The 26,830-nt window shown below is 36.7% G+C and overlaps 1 protein-coding gene across 1 annotated transcript in view; it reads right to left on the bottom strand.

Moving 5' to 3' along the window:
* Positions 1–26,830, bottom strand: part of TMEM131 (transmembrane protein 131) — a 235,913-nt gene that overhangs the window by 81,725 nt on the left and 127,358 nt on the right. Inside the window, exons 5-6 of the mRNA XM_027072610.2 lie at positions 19,182–19,305; positions 1,173–1,289 (exon numbers count right to left, since the gene is read on the bottom strand). Of these exons, the coding sequence (XP_026928411.1) occupies positions 1,173–1,289; positions 19,182–19,305 (241 nt within the window). The remainder of the gene's footprint in view (positions 1–1,172; positions 1,290–19,181; positions 19,306–26,830) is intronic.

The following is a 26,830-nucleotide window of genomic DNA, read 5'->3' as shown; positions in this document are numbered from 1 at the left end:
GGCTTAGAAGAGAGCAGTGGCAGTGTGGAGGAGCGAGTTAGACTCAAGATATATTTAGGAGGCAGACTTTGTGAAAGACTAGATGTGGAGAGGTGAAGAAAAGCAGCTGGCCACTGAGGCTCTGCTTGAGAACAAACCGATTACAACCCTCAAGTAGTACAGCTTGGCCACATCCACCTAAGTCGGTTAGGCTGCCCCTAGAGGGCAATGGTAGTAATATTCTTATGACAGTCTTCATTTACTCAACAGGTGTATGTTAAATGAGCATCATCTATATAGCACTTCTAAGTTATTCACCTACACAGGTTGCCTACTAAACAACTGTTAAAGACACATTCACTGTATATAAATACAAGTGCCTAACTAATTGGTTTACTGACATGAATTCTCAAGATATGTGGTATGTTCTGGGTCCTAGAAAAGAAATGTTCAAAAACAAAATCATAAAAACTGTAAAGTAAGACATTATCTAAGTAAGGAGTTAAAACACTGTGTTCTATGCGCAGTATAATACAGTGGTTAATAGGATGGTCTTTGTAGTTATAAAGGCATGGGTTTGAATCCCTGCTTAATAATCTATTAGTAGCATAATTTGAACAAATTACTTAACCTTTCTAAGCTTCACCTTCCTTATCTAAACAAATGAGAATAACAGTATCTATAACGCATGCAGAAATGTTTGTAAAGTATGTAGTATAGTGCCACAGAAGCAATTCTTCTTAACAATCTTGATAACCTTGATTATAAAAATCTTGACTCATAAGACATTAACAATCTCTAACAACCTAAACATTACACAGAGGAAATAAGAACAAATTTTAAGCAATCTATTCACTAAAGAAAAGGGAGCATGCATGTTTTAATTTTGAAACTATTATCAAGTACGCTTCATAAATGTGCAAAATAAAAATTAAAAAAATTATTATAAAATATTTTTTACTATTCTTTTGCCAACAATCTTACATTAAAACTTTAGCTATAGCTTTAAAAGATCATTTGTTCAGTCTGATTTGATAGGGGCTAGTCACAGACATAGCAGTGAATAAAAATGCTCTCAGTCTAAACTCTCACATTTCCTATTATCCCTGAGTTTTTAAAGAGAGTCATAGGATAGGTTGGAGATAAGAACGATATTTTATAAAATAAATAAAAGATTTAGTCCTGGTTCTTACCTGATAAGTAAATACCCCATGATTGGACGTGTTAATAAATAAAGTATTTTCTACATTTCCCACTACTCTTGCAAGAAAAACTACATCAAATGACGTATTTCCTCCTGGAAGTATTTTCTGAAAAAGAAGAGCAACAAATAAAGTTAAATGAGTAACTAAAAAATCCAATTATGCTGACCGCAATTAAATAGCTGAAGTTTGTAAAGCAATCATCTCACAATCATTTCCATGAACTAGCTTCTCCCACTGAAGGTTTAAGCTTTAAATTAGCCAAATTATTCTGCAATGAAAAATAATAAAAACGATGTCTTCATACTGATGTCTACAGTCACACAGCTTTATCAATTACCAATTAGATGCTGTTCATTCAACAATCATTAGGCTGGAATGAAGTACCTAATTACAGACTGTTCCATCATCACATAATTCAGTAGGAGTTGAGCTGAGGCTGAGCTTCTTATATAGATGTACTACTCTACAACTAAACAACAACTGTACTATTCCAAAGAAGAAATAAGCCCACGCCTTAACCCCTTGACCTCTGTCAGCCATTCACACATGGCGCTGTATGTGCCAGCAACTTAAATTAGGAAAGAAGGCAGGAGTGACAATATGCACAGAAACTCACTCCTGTTTTCTTGTACAGGTTGAGAATGTCATTGTAGTTAGTGAAATAAAACTTTATTACAACAAAACAATAGGGCTACTCCATGGAGTTCAAGGGACTGTGACTGTAGTTCTGTCTGTGATGAAGCCTTATGATGCATTTTAATGTGTAAAGTCATCAACCTTTCTCATTTGCCTCTATGGCTTGAACTCTAAAACACTCCCCAAATTGTAGCTTAAAATACCTGGCATTGAGACTTCTGGCTTCACCTCAGGAAGCAGAAAGCTGGAAAGAGCATTTCCTGTGCATTATCAACAACCAAAAGGATAATCTACAAAAATGTAACTTTTCTTGACCCTATCACAGAGTTTCTTGACCCTCCACAGATATCAGGTAGCTCAAAATTTAAGGAAAGACAAGCACCTCCAAGGAGAGATGGAATGTGAGTAATGGCTCACCCATGGCAGAAAATGGGAAGATGAGGCTACCATATGAGGGTAAATAGAATTCAGCTAAAATTTTTATACACCGCTAAAAGCTGACAGTGGGCTAAAATCAGAGTATATAACCCCTGGAAGCTGTAGACACTAGATGGAGGTTACATCTGAGCCAAAGTCAGTAAGAGAAGGATACCTGGTAAATCTCTAAGTAGCTTGAAATTAACAAACTTCTAAATAACCCATTGGTCCAAGGGGTAGTCACAGGGAAATTAAAATATTTTGAATCAACTAGAAATTAAAACACGACATATCAAAATTTGCTGGCTGCAGATAAAACATACTTATTTTGGGAAATGCTTCAAATCAATAATCTATGTTTCCACCTTGAGAAACTAAAAAAAGAGTAAATTAAACCCAAAATTTCAGAGATCTAAAAATGTTAAAAAATTGTTTACAATCAATGAGTATGGTATTCCTACTGACAACAGTTTTTTTTTCAATATATGAAGTTTATTGTCAAATTGGTTCCCATAACACCCAGTGCTCATCCCAAAAGGTGCCCTCCTCCATACCCATCACCCACCCACCCCTCCCTCCCACCCCCCATCAACCCTCAGTTTGTTCTCAGTTTTTAAGAGTCTCTTATGCTTTGGCTCTCTGACACTCTAACCTCTTTTTTTTTCCTTCCCCTTCCCCATGGGTTTCTGTTAAGTTTCTCAGGATCCACATAAAAGTGAAACCATATGGTATCTGTCTTTCTCTGTATGGCTTATTTCACTTAGCATAACACTCTCCAGTTCCATCCATGTTGCTACAAAAGGCCAGATTTCATTCTTTCTCATTGCCATGTAGTACTCCATTGTGTATATAAACCACAATTTCTTTATCCATTCGTCAGTTGATGGACACTTAGGCTCTTTCCATAGTTTGGCTATTGTTGAGAGTGCTGCTATAAACATTGGGGTACAAGTGCCCCTATGTATCAGTACTCCTGTATCCCTTGGGTAAATTCCTGGTAGTGCTATTGCTGGGTCATAGGGTAGGTCTATTTTTAATTTTTTGAGGAACCTCCACACTGTTTTCCAGAGTGGCTGCACCAGTTTGCATTCCCACCAACAGTGCAAGAGGGTTCCCGTTTCTCCACATCCTCTCCAGCATCTATAGTCTCCTGATTTGTTCATTTTGGCCACTCTGACTGGCGTGAGGTGATACCTGAGTGTGGTTTTGATTTGTATTTCCCTGATGAGGAGTGACATTGAGCATCTTTTCATGTGCCTGTTGGCCATCTGGATGTCTTCTCTAGTGAAGTGTCTATTCATGTTTTCTGCCCATTTCTTCACTGGGTTATTTGTTTTTCAGGTGTGGAGTTTGGTGAGCTCTTTATAGATTCTGGATACTAGCCCTTTGTCCGATATGTCATTTGCAAATATCTTTTCCCATTCCGTTGGTTGCCTTTTAGTTTTGTTGGTTGTTTCCTTTGCTGTGCAGAAGCTTTTTATCTTCATAAGGTCCCAGTAGTTCATTTTTGCTTTTAATTCCCTTGGCTTTGGGGATGTGTCAAGTAAGAAATTGCTGTGGCTGAGGTCAGAGAGGTCTTTTCCTGCTTTCTCTTCTAGGGTTTTGATGGTTTCCTGTCTCACATTCAGGTCCTTTATCCATTTTGAGTTTATTTTTGTGAATGGTGTGAGAAAGTGGTCTAGTTTCAATCTTCTGCATGTTGCTGTCTATTGACAACAGTTCTAATGTCAATGAAGATACTCACAAGGCCTATGGTTTACTACAGGGAAATTTATCCAGCCAGAGAAAAAACTGGTTTCCTTTAAAATTTTTATGGGAATGTATGTAAATATTTAAATAATATCTTTCAAAAGCCCATCTAAGTTACAAAAGGTAAGGAAAATCATCATGGAATGCTTAATTCTTAGCATAACCTTTTGCTACTACCAGAACTGGACATCTAGTTTTGAGTAAGTAGGTGACACATTGGAGATCTGAGTTTCTAATTCTGCCATTAACTGATTTTGAGGGGCACCTGGGTGGCTCAGTTGGTTAAGCATTCAACTTTGGCTCTGGTCATGATCTCGCGGTTTGTGGGTTTGGGTCCTGCGTCGGGCTCTGGGCTGACGGCCGGGAGCCTGTTTTGAATTCTGTGTCTCACTCTCTCTCTGCCCCTATCCCACATGCACTGTCTCTTTCTCTCTCAAAACTAACATTAAAAACAAACAAAAAACAAAAAAACAAAAAAAGAAACTGATTTTGGCAAGTCATTGAACCTTTGTAGGTCTCAATTTCTCTTAATTTCAAAATAAGCCAGTTTTATTAGATGATATCTGAGATCCTAATTATTAAAGAAACCATAAATATGGCCAGTCTCACTGCTTAATTCCTATGGAAGATGGAGGCTTTGCTCCATGATGTCATTTCTATCCGGTGGGAAAGAAGATGGGGTGGAACAGAGAAGAGTCTAGATATGAGTACAAGTTCTCTTTGACAGTTCTCAATACCTATCAAGACTTGAGTACATTATTATCTCAGTACTTTAAGAAGATGTTGAGATAGAACAAATATTTCCTTTCTTCTTTTTTTAATAACAGAGAAAATCTAATTCCAAGTGACAATGATATAACAAAACAGAACAGCAAAGTCAGACTCAGGAATGTAATCTTCCCATAAGAATTAATCAGATTTGCTACAAATCATCCTTTTGTCCTCTTTCCCACACACTTTCTAAATTAGATGAATTTGGTATGATAAAAAATTAGAAAACAGTATAAAAAGTAACGAAGAACAAACAAGGTGTGCTAGCTTTAACCGAACATTATCTGCAGCTAAGTATCTCTCACCTTTGTACCACAGCTCAGTCCCTGGCTGGCTCCCTTGGTGAGCTCATCCAGGTCCACGACTTTGTATCTTCACCAGTGACTCTTAAACTTCCATTTCAAGTTCGGTCCTTTCTCTTATTATCCAAACTCAGACACCAACTGTCACTTGGCACTTGGACCTTGGCACCAACTGTCCTTGGCACTTGGATGTCTAAGGACACCTCAAGTCTAACACATCCAAAACTGAACTACTGATTGTACTCCCGAAACCTGCTCTATCCTCAGCCTTCTCCATCTCGGTTGATGGCAATTCTGTCCTTTTGTAGCTTGGGGAAAAAAACAGAGAGTCAATCTTGACTCTTCTCTTTCTCTTAGTCCCACATCAGGAGAGCTTATTGGCTGTATCTTCAAAATATATCCCAAATCCAACAGCTTTCTTCAGTTCTTCACTCTTGTCAGAGTAATTGTCTTCTTACCATGGGGTACTGCAGCAGCTAATGTAACTGGTGTTCCTGATTCTCCCTTTGCTCTTCATTGTTTGTTTTTTGTTTTTTTACTTATTGAGAGAGAGAGCGAGCGCATGAGCAGGGGAGAGGCAGAGGGAGGGAATCCCAAGCAGGCTCTGAACTGCCAGCATGGAGCCTGATGTGGGGCTTAAACTCACAAACCCTGGTATCATGACCTGAGCTGAAATAAAGAGTTGGATGCTTAACTGACTGAGCCACCCAGGTACCGTATGATCTCTTTTTGATAAGTAGTGATACTTACAAAACGTAAGCTATCATTTCATTTTTCTGCTCAAATCCATGAAGGCTTCCAAGTTCAATCAGGATAAGAGCCAAAGTCCTCATATCATAGCTTGTACAGCCCTTCACAATCTACCCTACCTATTCCCCTTCACTTCTCTCATTCTTGATCACTCTGGCCTAGCTAACCACACTGTCCTCTTTGCATACAGGTGTGTTTTCACATAGGAGCCTTTATACTGCCTGTACCTTCTGTCTGGAATGTTCTTCTTCCATATATTCCACTTCCTTCCATACAGTCCTCTCCGTTACCTCCTTCAAGTCTGTTCAAATGTCACCTTCTGAATGAGGCTTGCCCTGACTATCTTATTTAAAATTGTAAGAGTGATGGGGTGCCTGGGTGGCTCAGTCAGTTAAGTGTCCAACTCTTGGTTTCGGCTCAGGTCATGATCTCATGGTTCGTGGGTTCAAGCTCCGCATAAGGCTTTGTGCTCACAGTTGTGAAGCCTGCTTGGGATTCTGTCTCCCTCTCTCTTTGCCCCTCCCACTGGTCATCACTTTCTATTTCTCTCTCTCAAAATAAATAAATTAACATTAAAAAAAAATTGGAGGAGTGATGTCACCATCATGGCAGCAAAAGACATTGTGTCTTTCTGTCCCTTCCCCACTTTTAATGTTTTATTATTTATTTTTGAGAGACAGAGTGTGAGTGGGGAAGGGGCAGAGAGAGGGGATACACAGAATCCAGAACAGCTCTAGGCTCTGAGCTGTCAGCACAGAGCCCGATGCGGGGTTCGAACCCACAAGCTGTGAGATCATGACCTGAGCCAAAGTCAGAAGCTCAACTGACTGAGCCACCCGGGTGCCCCTTTTGGTCCCTGCATTTAAGCTATGGATTAGATATCCATCCACAAACTGAAGTGCCTTTGTGGAAAATGTGGGATTCAGCACCATATGCCAGGGGACCTGGGAGTTGTCTCAACCACCTGTACATCTGGTAGTAGATGGACAAACTTTAGTATGGGCTACAGAACCACTACATTTGTCCCAACCACTCTTGCCATTGGGGAAAAAAATCTGTAGAGTACCGACCTAGGAAGATAGCCGTGGACAAGAGAGATATTGCAAAAGTCCAGCCTTTTTGGGGACATATTCCATTATGCCATTGAAACAAAAAACAAACAAACAAAAAAGTTTGGTCACGGTGGAAACCTTAAGAGGAATTTTCCCAGTGCCACTCCCTCTTCCGGAACTACCCTGCCAAGGCAACACTCCATGGGAATAAATTATCCAGCAGTGGTGACCTCACCCACAAGAGAAAAGGATAGCAGTCAATGAGTACCTGGCTATGTGAGTTGTGCAGGACATGGCACGGGAAACCCATTTCTCTCCAGCGCACCCAGAGTACTGAGGCAGGACCTCCAAAACTGGAGGTGGGAGCAGAGCAGGAAAGGGACAGATAAGAATATCAAAGGGCATTAAAGGTACACAGTTCCTGCTGACTGTGCTCAGGACTTCAGCAGGAAGTCTGCCCATGAGCCTCTGGGAATACTTTACTTGAGGATCCCCATACCATAGGTACTCTAATGCCCTGAGTGCTAAACCCCCATCTCCCCTCACACTGCAGCTGGCTCCTGGTGCTCACTCCCAAGTGCAGTGGTGAGAGCAAGTTCAGTAAATGGACTGTTATCAGAAAAACAGTAGGACCTGTGGGTAAGGGAGAAACCACAAACTTGAGCACTATTTTCTGGAAAATCTAAAAGGTGGAGAAAACCCAAATATAACAGCACTAACAAATATAACAGTTGGTGCTGTTATTATTACCCCATCTGAAGACAACTAGTAAAGATTTAAAAATGTGTCTGTTACTTCAAATGCAAAAGTGGAAATGCAAAGCTACAAGGAACATGAAAAATCAAAACAATGTGATCACAAATAGTAATTCTCCAACAACCAAAAGCACAGAATTTTGCAAACTAGCTGATAAAAGATTCAAAGTAGTTCTTTTGAACAAATTCAATGATCTATAAGAAAATTCAGAAGGGCTGTTCAATGAAATTAGGAAATAACACACAAACAAAATGAAATAATTTAGGAAAGAACCAAACTGAAATTCTGGAGCTTAAGATTTCAATGGCTGAAATTAAATAATAATAATAATAATAATAATAATAATAATAATAATAAAAAGCAATAGACAGCATGTATGGCAGAGTGAAGCAAACAGAAGATCAAATAAGTGATCTAGAAATTTTGAATTAACCCATTAGAGCAGAACAAAGGAAAAAGAGTCAAAAAGAGTGATGAAAGCCTATTAGGTCTATGGTTTTCCATCAAAGAACAAATATACTAATTAGAGTTTCAGAGAAGAGAGGGAGAAGAGGGTAGAAAGTTTATTCAAAGAAATAATAGGTGAGAACTTCCCAAACTTGGGGAGAAGCTTGGACATCTATATTCATAAAGCTAATAGATAACCCTATTAACTCAATGCAAAAGACCTTCTCCAACACATCGTATAATCAAAGTGTCAAAACTCAAAGATAAAAACAGAATCCTAAAAGTACCCAGGGAAAAAAAGATTGTAACCTACAAAAGAATTCCATGAGGCTATATTAGTGATTTCTCAGCAGAAACTGTATAGGCCAGGAGTGAGATGACATATTCGAAGTACTGAAAGAAAAAACTGCTAGCCAAGAATACTCTTATCTGGCAAAGTTATCCTTCAGATGCAAAGCAGAAATAAAGACTTTCCTGGACTAACAATTCACTGGAGAATTCTGAGGGAGTTCACTACCTCTAGACTTGCTTTGCAAGAAATGCTGAAAAGAATTCTAGCTGAAATGAAAAGACACTAATAATGACACAAAAACATATGAAAGTATACAACACACTGAGTAAAGGTAAATACACAGTTAGACATAGAAAATTCTAATTCTGTAATGGGATGGTGTGTTAACCACCTAACTGTAATACAAAGCTTAAAGAAGAAGAGTATGAAAAATAATTATAGCTACTATAATTTGTTAATGAATACAAAATATAAAAAGAGTTAAATAATGACATCAAGCATATAAAAAAAGGGGGAAAAATTAAAAAGGTAAAGCTTTTACACGCAACCGAAGTTAAGTTGCTATCAGCTTAAAATGGGCTGCTTTATCTGTAAGATGTTTTACGTAAGCTTCATGGTATCAAGAAGCAAGAACAGATTCACAAAAATTAAAGGGGAAACAGACTGATACCATGGAAAATCACGTGTCTTAAAGGTAGGCGGAAACAGAGGAAAAGAGAATCAGTGGAAATACAAAACACCCACAAAGCCATTAAGAAGATGGCATTAGTAAGTCTTTACATACCAAGAATAACTCTGAATGTTAACAAATTGAATTCACCAATCAAAAGGCACACAGGAACTAGATATAGAAATGAAAGGAATTAAAAGCAAAAATGAACTACTGGGACCTCATGAAGATAAAAAGCTTCTGTACAGCAAAGGAAACAACCAACAAAACTAAAAGGCAACCAACGGAATGGGAAAAGATATTTGCAAATGACATATCGGACAAAGGGCTAGTATCCAGAATCTATAAAGAGCTCACCAAACTCCACACCTGAAAAACAAATAACCCAGTGAAGAAATGGGCAGAAAACATGAATAGACACTTCTCTAAAGAAGACATCCAGATGGCCAACAGGCACATGAAAGGATGCTCAACGTCGCTCCTCATCAGGGAGATACAAATCAAAACCATACTCAGATATCACCTCACACCACTCAGAGTGGCTAAAATGAACAAAACAGGAGACCATAGATGCTGGAGAGGATGTGGAGAAATGGGAACCCTCTTGCACTGTTGGTGGGAATGCAAACTGGTGCAGCCACTCTGGAAAACAGTGTGGAGGTTCCTCAAAAAATAAAAAATAGACCTACCCTATGACCCAGCGATAGAACTGCTAGGAATTTACCCAAGGGATACAGGAGTACTGATGCATAGGGGCACTTGTACCCCAATGTTTATAGCAGCACTCTCAACAATAGCCAAGTTATGGAAAGAGCCTATATGTCCATCAACTGATGAATGGATAAAGAAATTGTGGTTTATATACACAACGGAATACTACGTGGCAATGAGAAAGAATGAAATCTGGCCTTTTGTAGCAACATGGATGGAACTGGAGAGTGTTATGCTAAGTGAAATAAGTCATACAGAGAAGGACAGATGCCATATGTTTTCACTCTTATGTGGATCCTGAGATACTTAACAGAAGACCATGGGGGAGGGGAAGGAAAAAAAATGGCTAGAGAGGGAGGGAGCCAAAACATAAGAGACTCCTAAAAACTGAGAACAAACTGAGGGTTGATGGGGAGTGGGAGGGAGGGGTGGGTGGGTGATGGGTATGGAGGAGGGCACCTGTTGGGATAAGCACTGGGTGTTGTATGGAAACCAATTTGACAATAAATTTCATAAAAAAAAAAAAAAGAAAGAAATGAAATCCAACTCTATACTGCGTACAGAAGGCTCACTTCAGTTTTAAGAACACAAACTGGCTCAAAGTGAAGGGCTGGAAAAAGCCATTTAGTCCAAGTGGAAACCAAAAGAGAGTAGGGGTAGCTATGCTTTTACCAGACTAAACAGACTTTAAAAGCCAAAAATGGTCACAAGTGACAAAGAAGGTCATTAAATAATGATAAAGGGGCCAAGGCTTCAAGAGGATATAACAACTATATATTCATATGTACCCAACATCTGAGCATCTAAATACATTAACAAATATTGACAGATTTGAAGGGAGAAAACAGACAACACAAAAATAAAGCAGAGGACCTCAATACCATACTTTCTTCAATGGATAGATCATCCAGACAGAACAACCACAAGGAAATGTTGGACTTGACCCATATATTAGACCAAATAGGCCTAACATTTATAGAACATTCCATCTGATAGCAGCAAATACATGTTTTTCTCAAGTGCACATAAAACATTCTCTGATGCAGACCATATGAGAATACACAGAAAAAGTCTCATGGCAAATTTAAGAAGATGGAAATAATAACAAGTATATTTTCAGACCATAATGGTATGAAACTAGAAATCAACAAAAGGAAAGCTGGAAAATCTACAAATGTGTGGAAATTAAACAACATATCTCTGAACAACCAAGGGGTCAAAAAAGAAATCAAAAGGGAAACCTAAAAAAAAGATACTCAAACAAAGGAAAATGAAAATACAACATACCAAAACTTATGGGATGCTGCAGAAGTAGTTTTAAGAGGGAACTTTATAGTAGTAAATGTACATGTTAAGAAAACAACTCAAATAAACAGCCTAACTTTACACCTCAAGGAAACCCAAAGTCAGCAGAAGGAAAGAAAATCAGAGCAGAAATAGAGAGCAGAAAAACAATAATGAAAAAAAAAACAGTGAAACTAAGAGCTGTTTTCAAAAAGATAAAACAAAATTGGCAAACCTCTAGCTACACAAACCATGAAAAAGAAGAGAATACTCAAAGTCAGAAATGAAAGAGGAGACATTACAATTGATACTACAGAAATACACAGGATCATAAAACACTAGTATGAACAATTATATGCCAATAAATCAGATAAGCTAGAAGAAATGGATAAATGCTGAGAAACAACCTTCCAAGACCGAAACAGGAAGAAATAGAAAATCTGAATAGACCAGTGAGTAAGAAGATTGAATCAGAAATCAACAATCTCCCAACATAGAAAACCTCAGGATAAGCTGGTTTCACTAATGAATTCTACCAAATATTTAAGGAAGAATTAATGCCAATCTTTCTCAAATTCTTCCAAAAAACTGAAGGGACACAACATTTCAAAACTCATTTTACAAACCCAGCATTACCCTGATACCAAAGCCAGACAAGAACAAAGAAGGAACTACAGACCAATACCCCTGATGAATATAGATGCAAAAATTCTTAAAAAAATATTAGCAAATGGAATCTAAAACATATTGAAAGTATTATATATACACCATGACCAAGCAGGATTTACCCTTGGGATGAAAGGATGGTTCAACATATGCAAATCAGTAAATGTGATATACCATATTAACAAAAGATAAAGAGATAAAAATAAAAGATAAAACATAAAAATCAAAAGCATGTGACAAAATACAACATATTTTAATGATAAAAACCCCCAGTAGACTGGGTACAGCTAGGATACAACTCTTCATAATAAAGGCCATACATAAGGGTATGTATGGGTGGCTCTCTCGGTTAAGTGTATGACTCCTGATTTTGATTCAGGTCACGCTCTCACAGTTTGTGAGATTGAGCCCTATGTTGGGCTCTGCACTGACAGCATGGAGCCTTCTTGGAATTCTCTCTCTCTCTGCCCCTCCCCTGCTCTCTCTCTTAAAATAAATAAACACAAAAAGATATCTTAGTTAAAAAAAAAAAAAAAGGCCTTATAAGGAAAAATCCACAGCTAACATCATACTCAATGACAAAAAACATCAGGGTGCCTACTCTTACCACACTTACTCAACATAATACTGAAAGGCCTAGTTAGATCAATTAGGCAAGATAAGGAAATAAAAGGCACCTGAATCAGAAAGGAATAAGTAAAACTGTCATATTTGCAGATGATATGGTCTTATATATATATATAGAGAGAGAGAGAGAGAGAGAGAGAAAAGCCTAAATGTCCATCAACTGATGAATGGATAAAGAAATTGTGGTTTATTTACACAATGGAGTACTACGTGGCAATGAGAAAGAATGAAATCTGGCCTTTTGTAGCAACGTGGATGGAACTGGAGAGTGTTATGCTAAGTGAAATAAGCCATACAGAGAAAGACAGATACCATATGGTTTCACTCTTATGTGGATCCTGAGAAACTTAATAGAAACCCATGGGGGAGGGGAAGAAAAAAAAAAAAAGAGGTTAGAGTGGAAGAGAGCCAAAGCATAAGAGACTCTTAAAAACTGAGAACAAACTGAGGGTTGGCGGGGGTGGGAGAGAGGGGAGGGTGGGTGATGGGTATTGAGGAGGGCACCTTTTGGGATGAGCACTGGGTGTTGTATGGAAACCAATTTGACAATAAACTCATGTATTGGAAAAAAAAAATCCTAAAGACTCAACCAAAAAACTGTTGGAATTAATCAACCAATTTGGTATAGTTGCAGGATATAAAATCAACATATAGAAATCAGTTGTGTTGGTATACACTAACCGTGAAACATCTGAAAAAGAAATAAAGAAAACTATCCTGGTTCACAGTGGCATAAAAAAAATACCTGGGAATAAATTTAACCAAGAAGGTGAAAGATTTGTACAGCTGTACCCTCATTTTATTGTGCTCCACTTTACTGCACTTTGCAGATAACTGAATTTACTTTATTTATCTCTTTTTTTTTTCTTTTTAACAAATTGAAGGCCTATAGCAACCCTGCATTGATCAAGTCTACTGGTGCTATTTTTTCCTACTAGCAGTTGCTCACTTTGTGTCTCTGTGTCACACTTCGGTAATTTCTGCAATATTTCAAACTTTTTATTATTATTATTTTTATGGTAATATGTAATTAGTGATTATGACTCACTGAAGACTCAGATAATGGTAAGCATTTTTTAGTAATAAAGTATTCTTAAATTAAGGTATGTACATTGTTTTTTAAGACATAATGCTATTGCACGCTTAACAGGCTACAGTAGGGTGTAAACAGAAATTTTATGTGCTCTGGAAAACTAAAAAAATTCATTTTATTGTGATACTCACTTTATTGTGATACTCACTTTCCTGCGGTGGTTTGGAACCAAACACATAATATCTCTGAGGTATGCCTGTGTTATGAAAACTATAAAACCTTGATGAAAGAAACTGAAGAAGACACAAACAAATGGAAAGATACCTCATGCTCATGGATTAGAAGAATATACTGATAACTGTCTGTTAAAATATCCACACTACCTAAAGTCATTTATAGAGTCAGTGCAATCCTTATCAATAGCCCAATGGCATGTTTTACAGAAACGGATAAAACAATCCCAAAATTTGTATGGAAGCATGCAAGACTCAAGAAAGAACAAAGCCTAAGGCATCACACTTCCTGCTTTCAAACTATACTATGAAGCTAAGTGATCAAAACAGTATGGTACAGGCACATAGGCCAATGGAACAGAATAGAGAGCCCAGAAATAAATCCCTGCATATACAGTCAACTAATATTTGACAAGGGAGCCAAGAACACTTCATGGGGAAAGACAGTCTCTTCAACAAATGGTATTAAGAAAACTGGATAACCACATGCAGAAAAATGAAATTGGACTCCTATCTTCCATCACTCACCAGAATTAATTAAAAATGGATTAAAGACTTAAACGTAAGACCTAATACAATAAACCTCCAGAAGAAAACACTGATATTGGCCTGGGCCACGATTTTTTTTTAATATGACACCAAAGGCACAGCAACAAAAGCAAAAATCAACAAGTGGGACGACATCAAATTAAAAAATTTCTGCATAGCAAAATAAAAGATCAACAAAACAAAAAGGAAACCTGCAAAATGGGAGAAGATATTTGCAAATTATATGTCAGATAGGAGGTTAATATCTAAAATACATAAAAGAACTCCTATAGTTTAATAACAAAACCCCAAACAATCTGAATAAAAAATGGGCAGAGGAACCAAATAGGTATTTTCCCGAAGGAGACAGGACTACCAGGTATACAAAAAAATGTTCAACAATTCTAATCATCATGGAAATGCAAATCAAAACCACAATGAGATAGCACTTCACAACTGTTAGAATGGCTATCATTAAGAAGAGATAACAAGTATTGATGAGATGTGGAGATAAGGGAATCCTGTATACTGTTGGTGGGAATGTAAACTGGTTTAAAACAGTATGGAGGATTCTCAAAAAATTAAAAATAGAACAATCATATGATCTAGCAATCTGACTTCTGGGTATTTATCCAAAGGAAATGAAAACAGGATATTGAAGAGATATATGCACTCCCATTTTTACTGGAGCATTATTCACAATAGCTAAGATATTGAAACAACCCAAGTGTCTACAACAAATGAATAGGTAAAAAAGATATGCACGCGCACACACGCGCGCACACACACACACACACTGTGGAATATTATTCAGTCATAAGAAAAAAGGAAATCCTGCCATTTGCAACTACACTGATGGACCTTGATGGCATTATGCTAAATGGGATAATTCCGACAGAAAAAGACAAAAACTTTCTGCTATCACTCATATGGCACCTAAAAAAGCCAAACTTGGGGCACCTGAGTAGTTCAGCATCAGACCCTTGGATTCGCCTCAGGTCATGATCTCATGGTTCCAGGAGCTCAAGCCCCAGATCAGGCTCTGCACTGTTAGTGCAGAGATTGGGATTCTCTCTCTCCCCACTCTCTCTGCCCCTACCCCGTTTGTGCTCTCTCAAACTTAAAAAATAAAATAAAATAAAATAAATAAAAATAAAAAAGCCAAACATGTAAAAACAGAGAGTAGAACAATGATTACCAGGGACTGGATGGAGGGGGAAGTAGTGATGTGTTGTTGAAGGGTACAAATGTGCAACTATAAGAAAAAGAGGTTCTGGAGATCTAATGCACAGCATAGTGATCACAGATAAAACTGTATTGTAAATCTCAAAGTTTCTGAGACACTAGATCTTAACAGTTCTCGCCATAAAAATGATAATTATGTGACATGACAGAGAAGTTAGCTGATCCTATGGTGATAATCCTATAGAAATTTATAAATGTATCAAAAATTTTTTTTTATTTCAATGTTTATTTTTTTAGAGAGAGACAGAGCATGAGCAGGGGAGGGACAGAGAGAGGGAGACATAGAATCCGAAGCTGGCTCCAGGCTCTGAGCATAGAGCCAACGTGGGGTTCAAACTCACGAGCTGAGACATGAGATCATGATCTGAGCCAAAGTCATGACGCTCAACTGACTGAGCCACCCAGGCGCCCCTAAGTATATCAAATCAACACTTTGTACACCTTAAATTTACACAGTGTTATATGTCCACTGTATACCTTAAACTTACACAATGTTATACCACAATTACATCACAATTTTAAAAATAATTCTTACCATAATCAAAATTTGACTATTAGAGTATTAAAAAATCTGTATTCTTAGACACAAAATATGTATTACATATTTTACAACTAATATACAATACAGTCATGAAAGATGAGTAGGCCTAAGTTGCAGTCTTATTATGTAATTTTTAATTGTAATTATAACTAATTAGACAACTATAGTTAATTAGCAGGTAATTATAAATAACAGATAATTATTAGAAGTTAAACAAAGAAAAACAAATTGTCACACAAACACATTCCTCATTACCCTTATTCTTCTTGATTTCCAGGTTAAAACAAGACCTTCCTATAAGAGGGTTATTTGCATGTGTGTTATAAAATGGTTCTTTAAACCTGGCCTTATGAAAACAATGATTCTTTTCTCTATTTCCTACTGGTTAGTTAATATAGAGATGATAGTGGTAAATCACCAAAAACTTGAGTTATACAAAATGTTCTATTCTCAAGGAAATAAGACCCGACCAGGAATTCAGAAGGTGACAAAGAGTTAAAATAAAATTACAGAAATGGTCTACTCTCCTGAACATGAGAAGACTCTTTTCATTGTTCACCAAAGGCTCTTATCATAGGCATAAAATTGAAGTGGAGGGGAAATAAGGTTATTTCTTCCCTTAAGAATTCATTCCATGTCTCCTCTCCATTTCTTGAGCTGTTGGGAATCCATACCTTACTGCAAGAAGTAAAAACGGAAACCAAGAGGAAGAAGAAGACAGAGAAGACTGCACAGATTGTGGCTAGCTGCTTTTGAAGCCAAATCTAGCTGACCTAACTGGAGGTTTTGATGGGTATAGATTATTTTTATTGTGTAATCCAATTTCCTGACAATGGAAAACACATATTGGTTTTCAACTTGTCCTTTGACTAACATGCACATTTAGTTTACCTTCTGAAGAATTTTCAGAAAAACTCTCCTCTTTGCATAAAGTTCATGTGCAGAAATAAGTCCCTGGGAGAGTCTAGTTCGAAAATGTCAAACTAGTGGCCGTTAGCTTGTTTTGTTTGGTCCACACCATCTGTCTTTCTAAAATTGAATTTATTTTCAATGTGTAAAAACTGGAAGATATCATATAAAAATTCCTATTTCTGTTTCTTCTTGGAACATGAGAAGAATGGGGCATGCGCTTACATTCCCACATGGCAACCACCGGCTGGAACAGAGTGTGGGTTGATCCCTTTGGACAGACCACGTGCTCTCCAGGTCACCCTCATTCCACATGGCCTGCTTCTCTCATTTACATTGTCTATCTGTCCCCTGTAAGAATCTGTAATTGTAACTCTTGGTCTATGAAAACCCTTTAACGGGGTTAAGCTTGGATGATTAAAAACAACAAAACATTGCTTGAATTAGCAAAGTACCATTAACAAGTTAAAAATAAAATCTGTAGGGCAGTTGTGAACTATTTTTAAACTGTTTCCATTTTCACTTCACTATTTTGCCCTTTAACCCAACATGTCTCTGCAAACTGGCCGTGCCCGTGTGGTTGCATTTACACATAAGTGCATCTCTGTGTACAGGTGGCATAACATATATGCCACACACCATAGCTTAATACGATACAAATCACCGTGTAGGCCAATAGAACACCTAGACCCTCACCTTGGATCCTGTCATTAACTGCATGACAGGGGGCAAACCCCTCTGGAGTTGAACTCTTCCTTCATTTTGTATAATGAGGGTATTATTAGACTAGATGAATATACAAATATCTTCTAGCACTGGGATTTTATTATGAGAACATCAGCATGTTTATAAAAACTCTGAAAACATCCTTTAGGTAACAACAAAAAATAACTCAAGGGAAATTTATTTAAAGAAATATATTAGAAAAGGGGCATTTTCCATGAATACCACAAAAATGAAGTTTTTGCTATTGAAAGCAATATGGTAACTCATCAATTCCTTGTTAATAACATACTTTTAAATTTAAAAAAGCCGAAATTAAGTTTTTTTTGTTTTGTTTTTGTTTTTGACTTCAGAAGTTGCTGGACATGTTGCTAGCAACATATGTTGCTAAGGACAGCATATGATGAAATAGGATTTTTGAAGGGAGAAGTATAAAATCTAAATAATTGATATAATTTTAGATGCTTTTTTTTAAAAAAGCTCCTTTTGATTTGGTCACATCTCTTCAAAGGAATTAGTGAAAACTCTGGGAAGATGAAATTAGGTTTCACTTATTTACTTCCTTCTAATACTTGCTATTTAGCTGTTTTTGAAGCTTATTTGTTACTTTAGCAGTCTATATATTAAAGATTAATGTATGTATTCTCTCAAATTCAAAATTTATTAAGACCCAACTTTTTTGTCAGATTAATTTTTATGTAAATAACAAGTCTGCAAACTATCTATGAAAATGATTATAAAGTAAAATTTTAGAGGATACTTGTGGTAGGTAGAACCCTAAAATAGCCTCCCAAATTTCCTGCCCTAATATCTCTGAGATTGTAACGATGAGGAGATACCACACCTGTGGTTAATTACCTTACATGATAAAAAGGGATTTTGCAAATGTAACTGAGGACATTAGTTCATTCATTTCATGAAAAAGGAGACTATCCAGGTGGTCCCAATGACATGATTAAGGCAGAATTTTCTCTACTGGTGGCAGAAGAGAAAGCCAAAATGATCCAAAGCATAAAGGAGATATGACACATTACTCCTGGCCTAAAGATGGTGACAAGCAATGTGGGTGCCCTGGGGAACTGAGAGAGGTTCCTGGCCAAGGGCCAGCAACGAAATGGGGACTTCAGTACTACAAGCATAAGGAAATGAGTTTTGGCGACAACTTGAGTGAATTTAGAAGTGGATTTTCCCTGAGTCTCCAGTCAAGGACTGAGCCCTGCTGACATCTTAATTACAGCCTTATGATACTCTGAGCAAAGAACACACTGGACTTACAACTGATAAACTATGTGCTAATAAGTGGGGGTTGTTTAAAGCCATCACGTTTGTGGTAGCTTATTGGGTAGCAATAGAAAACTAACACAACACTGAGGAATTACTTATTATTTAAAAAGGAAAAAAAATCAACTAAATTTCTGACTACTACATTTTTCAGAGTACTTAGGTTCAAAGTGGAATTGTTAAATTGTTTTATGTTGAGAAACACAATGTGTGTTTAAGAGAAGTGATAATTCTTAGGAAATGGGGCAAACTGAAACCCGCAACAAATATGAAACACTCGAACCGGATTTTAATTATAGCAAAATGAAATTATACATAAAACATCTAGATATTTCAATTTCAAACTCAAGAGAAACATTTATAGAAAAACTTACCCTATTTTGAAAAAATGATGCATGAAAATGTGATGTTGTAGCAGATATTGATACTAAGGTAATAGTTTCTTCAGAACTAGGATTATGTAAGTAAACTTTTTCCATTTTTGGCATTCCAACTGGCCTGTAAAAGCAAAACAAAAACAAAAACAAAAACAAAAAACAAAACCACTGTCACAAATACTTCAAAGATTATTTCTAGTTGTTGAATTAGTTTCTAGCTGCTAAAAAAATTTAAACATCAAAATTATTGGACAAGTACATATCCAAACATATAAAACTATTTAATTGGTTTATATTTAAAATTACACATAGAAATGCATTTAGTCATTCAACAAATATATACTGAGTGCCCATTTTATGTCTCACACTGAGCCAGGGGCTAGGATACAATGAAGTAAATCTCTGTCCAGATAAAGCTTACAGTCTAGTGAGGAAGCAGGCAGGGAATAAAATGGTCAGATCTTTTCATTTCCTTCTGTAATACCACCCTGCTTTCCTACTAATTCTGAATCATGTCCCCTTCTCCCCAAATTCCATTGATACATGCTCTTCAATTTAGGAGAAACTGAGTGGCAAAGTTATGTGAGCAGATCGGCCTTATGAATTAGGGGCTATTATTGTCCTCATTTTATAGATGAGGATACTGAGGCACAGAAAAGTTACTTGTCCAAAGTCATACTTGGAATCTAAATTTGAATCCAGGCCATCTGGCTTTAGTCCATGTTCTAACTCATTATACTAAACTGCCTCCTCTTAAGGAGGACACACACTCAGTGATCTGACATCCATAGATCCATTTTAATGTTCTCCTTGGTATCCACATTAGAGTTTCCTCTTACAAGTGGCATCTCCTTAGTTATGCAGTCCATTAAGTACTTACACAGCTAATCTCAGCTGTACAGGCAGGCCTCCTAACTCCTACAGCATCAGAGAATTCTGCAAATAAACTGTTTCTTAATGTCCTCTAATAATTTAATTAGCACCAGTTTTATTTCCTCAAGATTATCAGCACCTTTCAGACAAAGGTAACATTATACGTGTACTCCATATTTTCCATATTATCTAGCAGAGGCACTTGGTAAGAGTGTGCACGGGTGAGCTTCCATCCCTTCCCTTTTCTCCCCCCGTGCCTTAGTGGAAATTAAGATCCTCCCTACCCTGACATCACCTGACCTAAACAAGTAACTAACTCCCTATGTTTTCACAATCTAAACCTTCCAACCTGGATCAGGCTGGTTTCATGTGCATAGCCCCCATGGCTTTACCAATCTCTTTGCTCTGTTTTCCTCCCTATCCCCCTATTCCAATCCAAATCCTCATTTTCTAATTCAAATGCAACTTCTTTCACAAGGTCCTCTCCTCAGGCAACCATTCTGGTCCACGTGTTTTTGTTTTAAAATATTTTTGATTTTGAGAGAGAGAGAGAGAAAGAGAGAGAGAAAGAGAGAACGAACAAACCCCAAGCAGGCTCTGCACTGTCAGCTTGGAGCCCGATGTGGGGCTCAAACTCATGAATTGTGAGGTCATGACCTGAGCTGAAACCAAGCAAGAGTCAGATGCTTAACCAATTGAGCCACCCAGGTACCCCCTGGTCCATGTTTTTATTTTATTCATGCTCCTGGCTCTCCTTGAACCCACCCACCCCCCAACAACAATCCTGGAAAAATTTAGAAGTTAGAGGAAGGTACTGATTCCAAGGATTAACTAAAAAACAGTAAGAAACCCTGGGGGGAACAGAAGGTTGCCTTGAACTGGCAGGTGGGGAAAAGTGAAGGACAAAGAATAGCCTAAGCTGACAATGAGAGGCTAGGGTAAAAGAAGGCTTCAAAACTCTGTTCTCCAATTCCTTCTTTCCTTGCTTGCCCTGGAACAATCAGAGCTTGCCCTTTCAACCTAGAATAGCAGAGAGGCTTAGAGAGCTAAGAAGCTGATAATCAGCTACCCTGGAGCACACCTGCCTCTAACTCCTCTTTGGTAGTCCAAAGACCAAGGGCTATTTGATTACATTTACATCTCCACCCAGATGCTTCTGCCTAAGCACTATCAGATACAGTGGTGGCAAACAGGACAATTAATAGTTTTTACATGTATGTGTGTGGGGAACTGAGTCTTTCTACCTTGGGGATCATCTCCCTTCTTAAATTCACAAGAGACAAAGACCAAGTCTTTCTATTCTGCCCTTCCTCAATATGCACTACAAGACAGGAGCTCTTAAGTTAACTCCATGAGGAGTAGAATTAGAAAACATACAATGTTGTGATAAACTGTGGTATTCCCAATCTGCTGACTGAACCTGTGAGAGAATTCTACTTCAACATTAGGCTTGGCCACATGATTTTCTTTGGTCAATGAAATGTGAGCAAAAGTGACATGTAACATTAAGTTTTAAAGTCGTCTTGTATTCTTTTTCCAAGAAATGGCCTATCTCCGGAGTGCTGCTTTTAGCCTACATCCCACTAAGACTTTGGGTTGGTTGTGGTCATAGCATAACCTGGTAAAGGCTGAGTAACACACACCTGAAGTTGGAAAAGTTGAACCAGGAACTAAACAAGCACAGTGTGATATACTTAAGGAGATATGGCAAGATATTAGTAAAATGAAGCAAGAAATCATACAGAAAACAAAAGAAATTATTAGTATAAAAGTACAATGTATAAAGGTAGGTAAAAATCTCTTAGTGAGTTGGAAGATCGGATTGACAATTTAGCTCACAATTCAGCAAGAAAAAAATACATACTCAGAATATTTTAAAAGACCGAGCTAAAAAAAAAAAGCGAGAAGCAGATATGTAGGGCACACCTAGAAATGGTAATATTTGGAAGGTGGACTATAGGAATATTTAAGGAATATGGACAAAATTAATGGGTAAAACCCAAACTTTTTTTTTTTAATGTTTATTTATTTTTGAGAGACAGAGAGAGACACAGCATAAGCAAGGGCTGTTAGCACAGGGGCTGTTAGCACAGAGCCTGACGCAGGACTCGAACCCATGAGCTGTGAGATCATGACCTGAGCCGAAGTTGGTGCCCTGGTAAAACCCAAACTTTAAAAAAAGATGAATTCTTGACTGAAAGGGTTCATGAAGTGTCAACAAGGAGAGATAAGGAAACACTGTATTTAAACAGAGAATAAAATTTAAGGAGTTGCAAGAGTTTTATATATTGTGGATCTAAGTATCTTATGAGATTTTTTCCAAGTATTTTCTCCCATTGTGTGGACTGTTTTCTCTCTGTCTTTTTTTTTTTTTTTTTTACGTTTATTTATTTTTGAGAGAGAGACAGAGCCAGAGTGTGAGTGGGGGAGGGACAGAGAGAGAGAGGGAGACAAAGAATCTGAAGCAGGCTCCAGGCTCTGAGCTGTCAGCATGGAGCCCAACGCAGGGCTCAAACCCACGACCTGTGAGAGCATGACCTGAGCCAAATTCGGACGCTTAACTGACTGAGGCACCCAGGTGCCCCAAACTTTCTTGATGGTATCATTTGCATGCAGTACAAAAGTTTTTAATTTTTATGTAATTCAATTTGTATATTTTGTCTTTTATCACTTGTGCTTCTAGGGTCATAGCTAAGAAATCATTGCATAAACCAATGGATAATGGAGATATGTTCATATATTCCAATCTTGTCTTCTAAAGCTTTTATAGTTCAGCTTTATGACATTTACATTTAGCTCTATTGTATACTTTGAATTAATTTTTGTGTATGCTCTAAGGCAGGCGTGCAACTTAATTCTTTTGCATGTGGATACCCAGTTGGCCCAGCACCATTTGTTGCAAAGACTGTTCTTTCTCTATTTAATTGTTTTGGCACTCTTGTCAAAATCAATTGGCAATAAATGTAAATTTCTATTTCTGGAACCTAAATTCTTTTCTGTTTACCTATATGTCTATCTTTATGGCAGTGTCACAGTGTCTTGACTACTAAAACTTATAGGTTTCTAATATTGGGCACTAAAAATTCTCCAATGTTGGTCTCCTTTTAAAAGAATGGCTGTTCTGGGGGTGCCTGGGTGGCTCAGTCGGTTAAGCAGCCGACTTTGGCTTAGGTCATGATCTCGCGGTCCATGAGTTTGAGCCCTGCGTCAGGCTCTGTGCTGACAGCTCAGAGCCCGGAGCCTGTTTCAGATTCTGTGTCTCCCTCTCTCTGACCCTCCCCTGTTCATGCTCTGTCTCTCCCTGTCTCAAAAATAAATAAAACGTTAAAAAAAAAATTAAAAAAAAAAAAGAATGGCTGTTCTGAATCCCTCTGATTTCATGTCCATTTTAAGATCAGCCTGTCCATTTCTACAAAAATGTCAGTTGGTATTTTGATGGGAATTTTGTTGAATTCATAGATCAATTTAGGGAGTACTGCCATCTTTATTTGTGTCCTCTGATTTCTGAATATGAAATGGCTTCCATTTATTTATAGTTCTTTAATTTCTTTTGACAATGGTTTGTTGTTTTTAATATATAGGTCTTGCACTACTTTTGCTAAATTTATAGCTAAGTATTTTATTCTTTTTGATTTATTATAAATGAATTGTTTTCTTAATTTTAAATTGCTCATTGCTAGTGTAGAGAAATATAATTTTGTATATTGATCTTATATCCTGTAACCTTGAACTCACTCATTCCAAGTTTTTAAAAGTGGACTGCTTATCATTTTCTATATACAAGAGTATAACATCTGAAAATAGAGATGCTTTTTCCTTTCCAGTCTGGGTGCCTACTGTTTCTTTTTCTTGCATAACTGCCCTGTTCTGGATGTAGGGGGAAAGCTTTCAGTCTTTCACCATTAAACAGAATGTTAACTATGTGACTTTCATAGAAGCTCTTTATCAGGCTGAGGAAATTCTCTTCTATTCTTAGTTTTTTGAGTGTTATTATCATGAAAGGATGTATTATTCAAAACCTTTTCTGTGTGTGTTATTTACTGACATACTCACATGTTTCCCATTTATTCTATTAACATGGTATATTACATTAATTGAATTTCAGATGTTAAATTAACCTTGCATTCTTGGAACAAATGCCACTTGGCCATGGTATATAATCTTTTTTAGATATTTTATTATTTTGTGGAGGAATTTTAACACATGGAGTATTGGTCTGTAGTTTTCTTATAGTGTCTTTGTGTGATATTGGTATAAGGGTAATGCAGGCCTAACATACAGAGTTGGGAAATGTTCACTCTTCTATTGTTTGGAAGAGTTTATGATGGACTGGTATTAATTCTTCTTGAATTTTTTATAAAATTAATCAATAAGGCTTTCTGTGAGTCAGAGCTTTCATTTGGGAAGTTTTTTGATTACTAATTCAAACTCTTGTTATAAGTCTATTCAGATTTCCTATTTCTTCTTAGGTCAGTTTTGGAAATTTGTGTCTTTTCAGGAATTTGTCTATTTCAACTAAGTTAATGAACTTGTTAGCATACAGTTGTTCATGGTATTCCTTTATAATCCTTTTTTATTTCTTTTTAAGTTTATTTATTTATTTTGAGAAAGAGAGAGAGCATGAGTGGGAGAGGGGAGAGAGAGAGGGAGAGAGAGAGTCCCAAGCAGGCTTTGCACTTGTAGAGTGCATTCTACAAGTGCAGAGACTGACAAGGTGCTTGATCTCACGAACCATGAGATCATGACCTGAGCCAAAATCAAGAGTTGGATGCTTAACCGACTGAGCCACCCAGGTGCCCCAATCCTTTTTTATTTCTGTAAGGTTATATTCTATACAAAGATCACCTCTTTCATTCCTGGTTTTAGTAACTTGAGTCTTTTTCTCTTTATTGCTTAATTTAGCTAAGGGTTTGTCAAATTTGTTGCTGTTTTGAAAGAACCAATTTCTGTTAATATTCTCTGCTGTTTTTCATTTATTTCATTTATTTCTTCTCTAGTCTTTATTATTTCTTTCTAATTATTTTTTATTTTGCTTTTCTTTTCCTAGTTTCTCAAGGTGGAAGGTTAGATATCTGATTTGAGATTTTTTTTCTTTGCTGATTAAGACATTTATAGCTGTAAGTTTCTTTCTGAGCAACGCTTTTGCTGTACCCCATAAATTCTGGTATATTTTCTTTTCACTTATCTGAAAGCATTTTCTAATTCCTTTCTTGATTTTCTTCTTTGATTCATTATTAAAGAATATGTTGTTTAATATCTCAAGATTCTTTTTTTTTTATTGCTTGCCAATTTATTTAATTAAAGAATGAAGTTATCAGAGAACATACTTTGTATGACTTCCAGATTTATAGGGGCTTACATTATGGTCTAACATACAGTTTATCTTGGAGAACGTTCTTTGTGTGTGTGAGCAGTGTAAGTACTTTGTTGTTGAGTGGAATGTTCTATAGATGTCTAATGGCATTGAACTGTTTTCAGGTCTTCTGTTTCTTTTGTTATCTCTTGCTTAGACGGTCTATCCATTATTGAAAGTGGGGTACTAAAGTCTCTATTAGTGCTGAATTGTCTACTTTTCCCTTCAGTTCTGTCAGTTTTGCTTCCTATATTTTGGGTTTCTATTGTTAGTTGAGTCTTGCTTTTTTAATCTGAAAATCTTGGTCTTTTAATTGGTGTGTTTAGACTATTTATATGTACAATTAATGTAATTATTGATCTGGTTAAAGTACCATCTTGCTAGTTATTTTCTATTCTATCCCTTCTATAAAACTCTTTTATATGCAGAATTTTCTAGTCTTGGCCCAGTTAAACAGAAATCAACAAGAAAAGATAACTTGATTTTCTATAAATATGTAAATAGATCAATGCATGTGTAAATAACCCATGGATCAAAGACAAAATCTGAATAAAAATTAAGAACTATCTGGAATGAAAATTAAAAACTTAACTTATTAAAAGCTTGTAAAATAAACTTGATTCTGTGCTTAAAGAAAAATTCATGAATTAAAATGTATATATTTGAAGAAAAAAAAAAAGCCTAAAATTTAATGAACTAAGCATCCATGTCATGAGAAAAAGAACAGCAAATTAAATCTAAAGAAGATACAAGTAAAAAATGGATAAAAGCAAGTATGGAAATCAATGTAATAAAACACGTAAAACAGAGATGATCTATGAAGTCAGAAGTTCACCCTTCTTGGGGGTAAAAAACTAGTAAGTTGACAACTACCTGGCAAGACTGAGAGAGAAAAAAGAGATGGCACAAAATATCAGTATGAGCAATGATAAAAGGAGGTATCGCTACAGATACTGCAAACATTAAAACAATATTAACAACTTTATGTTAGTAAATTTAAAAATTATCCTAAAACTACCAAACTCCCAGAAAAAAACACAGCTTACCAAAACTGGTAAAATAAGAAAAAAAAAATGTAAGCATTACAAAAAATAAAACTACTTAAGAAATTAAATTCATAATTTAAAACCTTCCCACAAAGAAAATTCCAGTCCATGGGTACTTTACTGTCAAATTTTACCAAATATTTAAAGGTAATATTCTAATAATTATTTTGTGGAAAAATAAGATGCAGATACAAAATGGGGAATAATGAGGAAGAACTCTATGACTCTGGATCTGAATTGGTAAAATATGAATTAGAATTATCAGTATGGGACATGACTTGCATATATTCATTTATATAGTATACGCCTATGTTCCTCTATAGATCTTTTCACAAAAGCCTAGAAGCAATGACATCCAGAGCAATAAGCACACT

This window comes from Acinonyx jubatus, chromosome A3 (genome assembly GCF_027475565.1).
Source record: "Acinonyx jubatus isolate Ajub_Pintada_27869175 chromosome A3, VMU_Ajub_asm_v1.0, whole genome shotgun sequence".
In the NCBI taxonomy this organism is placed as follows: Eukaryota; Metazoa; Chordata; class Mammalia; order Carnivora; family Felidae; genus Acinonyx; species Acinonyx jubatus.
This window is presented reverse-complemented; position numbering and strand designations above follow the sequence as displayed.